The sequence below is a fragment of the Micromesistius poutassou genome, assembly GCF_964030765.1.
Source record: "Micromesistius poutassou genome assembly, chromosome: 21".
Lineage (NCBI taxonomy): Eukaryota > Metazoa > Chordata > Actinopteri > Gadiformes > Gadidae > Micromesistius > Micromesistius poutassou.
Window position 1 is genome coordinate 658,838 of NC_140291.1, and position 7,146 is coordinate 665,983.

At 48.6% G+C, this 7,146-nt stretch overlaps 1 protein-coding gene across 1 annotated transcript in view; it reads left to right on the plus strand.

The window, feature by feature from the left end:
* Window positions 1-7,146, plus strand: part of dnah9 (dynein, axonemal, heavy chain 9) — a gene marked incomplete at its 3' end in the record, with an annotated part of 148,941 nt that overhangs the window by 30,098 nt on the left and 111,697 nt on the right. The window contains exons 27-32 of the mRNA XM_084485520.1: window positions 1,014-1,199; window positions 2,223-2,353; window positions 2,832-2,958; window positions 5,086-5,238; window positions 6,006-6,131; window positions 7,100-7,109. Coding sequence (XP_084341646.1) covers window positions 1,014-1,199; window positions 2,223-2,353; window positions 2,832-2,958; window positions 5,086-5,238; window positions 6,006-6,131; window positions 7,100-7,109 — 733 coding nt within the window. The remainder of the gene's footprint in view (window positions 1-1,013; window positions 1,200-2,222; window positions 2,354-2,831; window positions 2,959-5,085; window positions 5,239-6,005; window positions 6,132-7,099; window positions 7,110-7,146) is intronic.

Here is a 7,146-nt window from a genome sequence, read left to right on the forward strand (position 1 = left end):
AAATGGTTGGTTAAATGATTTGGGAAAGAATGATACAGCGGTAAGAAGTTATACTTTTAAATCAATGACTCTGCAAACACCGCAAACACATATTTTCTTGACACAGACATCGTTTACAAGCCCATATAACTTTTAGGATTGATGAGTATTTGATCATGAGAAAACATAGTTTTACCGCGAGTGAGTGTTTAAAAGAATGAATGAATGCGGGTGATGCTTGGCGCGTGTGTGTGTGCGCACCCATCTGTTTAAACACACGCAAACTAAACACGTAAGTAACGCATAATAAAGTCCATGGCGATGTATATTAACGGGGGGACACATGCATATTATGAACACAAGTCGATAACGATAATGTATACAATACTGGTAACAAACAATGTTTGTTAATGTATTGCCGCATATCATTAAAAAGATCCACAGTTGCGGCCACAGGTTATATCATATATGTGTTAAGTTCTAATTGCCGAAATTTCCGTGATGACTCAGAAGTCAACTTTCTGAAGTTGGAGAAGAAAACGCTATTGACACTGAGCCATTTGAAGTTTGAAATTCATGTGGTCATGCATCTGTCTCAGTGGAGACTGCAAACGCGCTGTCAAAATATCAACTTGTCAAGTCAAAATGCGCTGGCTCTTAAAGGGGATGGGAGATGGAACTCTCATTGGTTTATTGCACCTTACGCCAAAAACACACCTACGGGTTTCAGACCAACCCATTTCAGATTTGTGTCGGGCGCAAGAGTCATTTTTCCTCCGTCATAATAGCAACAGCGCCATGGAACCGCCCACAAAGCTACTTCCGTTTTGCGCTTCAAACTTGCGTTTTAGACCGTCTAAATAGGGCCCGCAAGCTGTCATTGCGGTCGTAATTTTGAAAAAAGTGTCAAACAAATGAGTTTGAACAAAAGTGCAATCGTAATTTTTGATGAGAAAAGGTTGTGTAGGCCAAGCTTTCCAGTGACTCCCTCCGTGACTGGCTCTACCTGAACCCCTGGTGGTGGACCCCTGCAGGTGCAGCTCCAGAACCTCATGTCCTCCAAGTACATCGACCACTTCCTGGAGGAGGTGTCGGCCTGGCAGCGCAAGCTGTCCGTGGCCGACTCGGTCATCTCCATCTGGTTCGAGGTGCAGCGGAACTGGACCCACCTGGAGAGCATCTTCATCGGCTCCGAGGACATCCGCTCACAGCTGCCTGAGGTTCACTGAGACACACACACACAGCCTCACACACACACACATGGGCTCACGCACACACACACATGGGCTCACACACACACACACACACACAGACACACACATGCACGCACGCACACACAGACACATTCATGAGCTCACTCACACACTCACACTTATTCACTCACTCACTCACTCACACTGACTCACTTACTCACACTGACTCACTAACACACACAAACACACACACACACACACACACACAAACATAATAGGTCAATTCATCGATTAGTGGATTGACAAAAAAATTAACACACAATTCTGATAATAGATTTGCTGTTTAGGTAATTTATCAAGCACACATATGGATAGTTAGCTGCTTAATGTTTTGGAAATTCTAACATTTGGTTCAGAATGCTGTAACATTTCTTCGCTGCTCGTGAAACGTTTCAAGCAAATTTAATGCATCCCTTTGCACCCTAGTAACTTGTGATTCACTTTAAATACATTACTATTAATCAGCCCATTAGTTACCACACGCAGACCTGAGTAACAGGGAAATACACAAACTATACACACGTGCATACATACAGACATACATACAGACATACATACATACACTGAGCACACACTAAGCACACGTTTATACACATACATGCAGGTGTGGGGCCTGCAACGAAGCAACTTCTTGTACTCTTGTACTCTACTTGTTTGTTAATTAAGGATCCATTACGTGCTTCTTCACCAAACGGGGATTGCATGTTCCCTAATTGCCCCCGTGGGCCTGATGTTGGACTTCAACCCAGATGTTGGCTATCAAGCCTCTCTAATTCTCTCGCCGAATCACTCATTCTCCCTCTCCGTCTCTCTCCCTCCTCCCAATTCTCGCTCTCCCTTTCTACCTCCCTACCTCCTTCCCTCTCTTCCTCTCCCTTTCTCCCTCCCTCGCTCCTTCCCTCTCTCTCTCTCCCTTTCTTCTCCCTCCCGCTCCCTCCCCCTCTCCTCCTCTCTTCCCATGGCACGGCTTCCAAACCCAACCCCCTGCAGGACTCCAGGCGCTTCGATGGGATTGATGCCGATTTCAAAGAGCTGGCGGCCGACGGCCGTAAAACGCCCAACGTGGTGGAGGCGACCAATAAGGCGGGGCTGTTCGGCACGCTAGAGGACATCCAGACCAGGTGATCCTCGCATCGGTGTGTGTGTGTGTGTGTGTGCGTGTGTGTGTGTGCGTGTGTGTGTGTGTGTGTGTGTGTGTAAATGTGTGTTGTTCCTCCATCAATCTATTAGAGTGGGTGCAATTAGATTGCATGGGCTGCATCCATTTGGACCTGCTTGACACTTAATGGCCGACTTATATGCGTACAGGCAGCCACGAACACACACACACACACGTGCGCATGCGCATATGCACATGTACATACACACATTCATATGCGCATATGCACATGCACATGCATACACACACACATACACGTGCGTGTGTGTTTGTGTGTTGTTGTGTGTGTGTGTGCCCTCACACAAATTCATGCAAACCAGACCTGCAGAGACAGACGTGCACCTTTGAAAACTATTATATAACACACGCACACACGCACGCACGCATGCACGCACACACACACACGCACACTGATTGCTGTGAGCGTGTGTTGCGGTCAGGCTGTCCATGTGTGAGAAGGCTCTGGCTGAGTACCTGGACACCAAGCGCCTGGCCTTCCCCCGCTTCTACTTCATCTCCTCAGCCGACCTGCTGGACATCCTGTCCAACGGAACCAACCCCCAGCAGGTCAGAGCAGACCTACTAACCAACCCACACATAAGCTACTAACCAACCCACACATAACCTACTAACCAACCCACACATAACCTACTAACCAACCCACACATAACCTACTAACCAACCCACAGCAGGTCAGAGCGTAGACCTACTAACCAACACACACATAACCTACTAACCAACCCACACATAACCTACTAACCAACCCACACATAACCTACTAACTAACCCACACATAACCTACTAACCAACCCCCAGCAGGTCAGAGCAGACCTACTAACCAACCCACACATAACCTACTAACCAACCCACACATAACCTACTAACCAACCCACACATAACCTACTAACCAACCCCCAGCAGGTCAGAGCAGACCTACTAACCAACCCACACATAACCTACTAACCAACCCACACATAACCTACTAACCAACCCACACATAACCTACTAACCAACCCACACATAACCTACTAACCAACCCACACATAAGCTACTAACCAACCCACAGAAGGTCAGAGCGTAGACCTACTAACCAACCCACACATAACCTACTAACCAACCCACACATAACCTACTAACCAACCCACACATAACCTACTAACCAACCCACACATAACCTACTAACCAACCCACAGCAGGTCAGAGCGTAGACCTACTAACCAACACACACATAACCTACTAACCAACCCACACATAACCTACTAACCAACCCACAGCAGGTCAGAGCGTAGACCTACTAACCAACCCACACATAACCTACTAACCAACCCACACATAAGCTACTAACCAACCCACAGCAGGTCAGAGCGTAGACCTACTAACCAACACACACATAACCTACTAACCAACCCACACATAACCTACTAACCAACCCACACATAACCTACTAACCAACCCACACATAACCTACTAACCAACACACACATAACCTACTAACCAACCCACACATAACCTACTAACCAACCCACAGCAGGTCAGAGCGTAGACCTACTAACCAACACACACATAACCTACTAACCAACCCACACATAACCTACTAACCAACCCACACATAACCTACTAACCAACCCACAGCAGGTCAGAGCGTAGACCTACTAACCAACACACACATAACCTACTAACCAACCCACACATAACCTACTAACCAACCCACACATAACCTACTAACCAACCCACAGCAGGTCAGAGCGTAGACCTACTAACTAACCCACACATAACCTACTAACCAAACCACACATAACCTACTAACCAACCCACAGCAGGTCAGAGCGTAGACGTACTAACCAACCCACACATAACCTACTAACCAACCCACAGCAGGTCTGAACATAAACTACTAACCGACCCACACATAACCTACTAACCAACACACACATAACCTAGTAACCAACCCACACATAACCTAGTAACCAACCCACACATAACCTACTAACCAACCCACAGCAGGTCAGAACAGAGTGGTACTAAAACACTACCAGTCCACTGGCTGTGGACTGTGATTACTGTTCAACTGATCTTCTAGTGTCTTAGGCATGTAACCGTCGTACATTATGTATTTATGTATTATTTTATCATTCTCATAAGGTACTCCTTGTGTTTATTTATTCACCTTTATGTCACTATCTGTAAAACAAAAAAAGAGCTCTTAGACTCAACTGAGCTTCTGTTTAAGTAAATGTTGGGAGGATAACCGAGAACTGAGCCACTGTTAACTAACACTGCATCGGAATGCAGTGTTTGTTTTTTTCTGTGCTGTGCCCCACCCTGACCACAGGGGGGCACTGTTGTACATGCGTTGGCTGCAATGCCGCCAGTGCTTAGGACCACGGTCGATACAAGTCATCTCTTATTCCACCTTAAATAAAGGACTCTTGTGTTTTAACTAAAGCACTGTGAGCACAATGAGGCAAACATGGCCACAGAGCCCACTCTGCCTCCCACGTGTCGTTGAAAATCAATGATAAAATGTTAATATATGTAATGACTTCTGGCTGCATTGTGTGTGTGTGTGTGTGTGTGTGTGTGTGCTTGTGTGTGTGTGTGTGTGTGTGTGTGCTTGTGTGTGTGTGCGTGTGCGTGTGTGCTTGTGCGTGCGCATGTGTGTGTGTGTTTGTGTGCATGCCTGCGCGTGCTCAGGTCCAGAAGCATCTGTCCAAGCTGTTTGACAACGTGGCCAAGATGTGCTTTGAGAAGGACGGCGAGGGGAACTCCACGGACACGGGGCGGGGCATGTACAGCAAGGAGGACGAGTACGTGGCCTTCAACCAGCCCTGCGACTGCAGCGGACAGGTAGGGCCGCGCTGATAGGGTGAACACCACGACCACGGTCAGACGTATGCCCCCCGTCTTTGTTCCAGAAACGCTCCCCGATAACGGCCGCACGACACAAAGGGAAGTGGCGGGAAAATGGCTTCCCCCCGGTTTCCTCCCCGTTGGTCCAATAAAATTAAATCACTCGTCGATATTAGTCGGTGAGATAATTGACATCGACGTTTGCCTGAATATGGCCACCGCCACCGCCGCCACGGAGCGTGGTCCGGATTTTAAACGGAAACGGAGGAATAATTCAAAGCGACAAATGAAATTGAGTCGGCGGCGGGGCCCTCCAGGCTGATGAGGGGCCCGGCGCGCACGTTTCCCATTACGGCCGCGGCGTGTGTGTACCTTCCTCAGTCCTGCTCCAGCTCTAATGCTTATTAATGACCTCATTAGCTCCCGTTGATAAGACATAGGCAGCGGGAGGGGGGAGGGGGAGGGAGAGGGGGGGAGGAAAAGGGGGAGAGGCATGGGAGAGGGAGGCAGGGGGGACCAGTACAGTTCAGGGGACTCACAGACACTATTTCCTCCTCACCCCCCCTCCCTGTTCTGCGCTGCTTGTGTGTGTGTGTGTGCGTGCATGTGTGTGTGTGTGTGTGTGCGTGTGTGTGTGTGTGTCTGTGTGCGTGTGCATGTGTGTGTGTGCATGCGTGTGTGTGTGCCTGTGCCCGTGTGTGTGTGTGTGCGCGTGTGCGTGTGTGTGTGTGTGTGTGTGTGCCCGTGTGTGTGTGTACGTGGAGGTGGAGGCCTGGCTGAACCGCGTCCTGGAGAGCATGCGCTCCACCGTGCGGCACGAGATGACGGAGGCGGTGGTCGCCTACGAGGACAAACCCCGGGAGCAGTGGCTGTTTGACTACCCGGCGCAGGTACACACACACACACACACACACACACACACACACACACACACACAAGCAGGCACACACACACACACACACACACAGACACACACACAAGCATGCACACACACACACACACACACACACAGACACACACACAAGCACGCACACACACACAGACACACAGACGAACAGACACACACACACGTGCACACACACACACCGTACCGCACCAAACACATATAGACACAGACACACACACACACACACACACACACACACACGCTCACGCACACACACGCACACACACGCACGCACACCGTACCGCACACAGGCGAACAGACACACAGACACACATATAGACACACACACACACACACACACACACACACACAATAGCACATACGCTACAGCTGGACTCCAGTCACACCAGTGCCGATGTGTGTGCCACATATTTACACTCATATTCGTAAAGAAGGTGATTCCATCCATTTCTCCTACGGGGGATTATAAAGTTGTATCGTATCGTATCCCTGTTTCCTTATGGAAGTATACACACAAGTGCCAGACCTTGAATGCGGCACAAAACTTTCCCGGCCATCGATTTTTTAGGATTTCAGTGTGCTGAAACAGAGCCTTCGTTGGTATTCTTTAAGGGGGATATCATGCCCCACCAGGTGTGGGTGTGAATAGCCATTACAAGCCCTTTAGAAAGTCTGGCTTTTCCTGTATTTTAGTGACATCACAAGTGGGCGTGTCCACTAGCTGTTTGATGGATGTGATAAGCAACATGTGCTACAGTCCACTGGGAAGGCTGCTAGACTGATCTGTGCAGCGCACATCTAGGTGGACACGGGAAGTGTCCCAAAGTGGCTAATCCACTCACACCTGGTGGCATAATATCACCCCTTAATGTTCACACTATGTCCCTTTCACCGACATCATAACACATGAAGTGAAGTGATTGTGGCGCACGTGAAGTGGTTGTGGTGTAGGTGAAGATTAGTGTGAGTCTAAAAATTGCACTCTAACAGTGCCACAC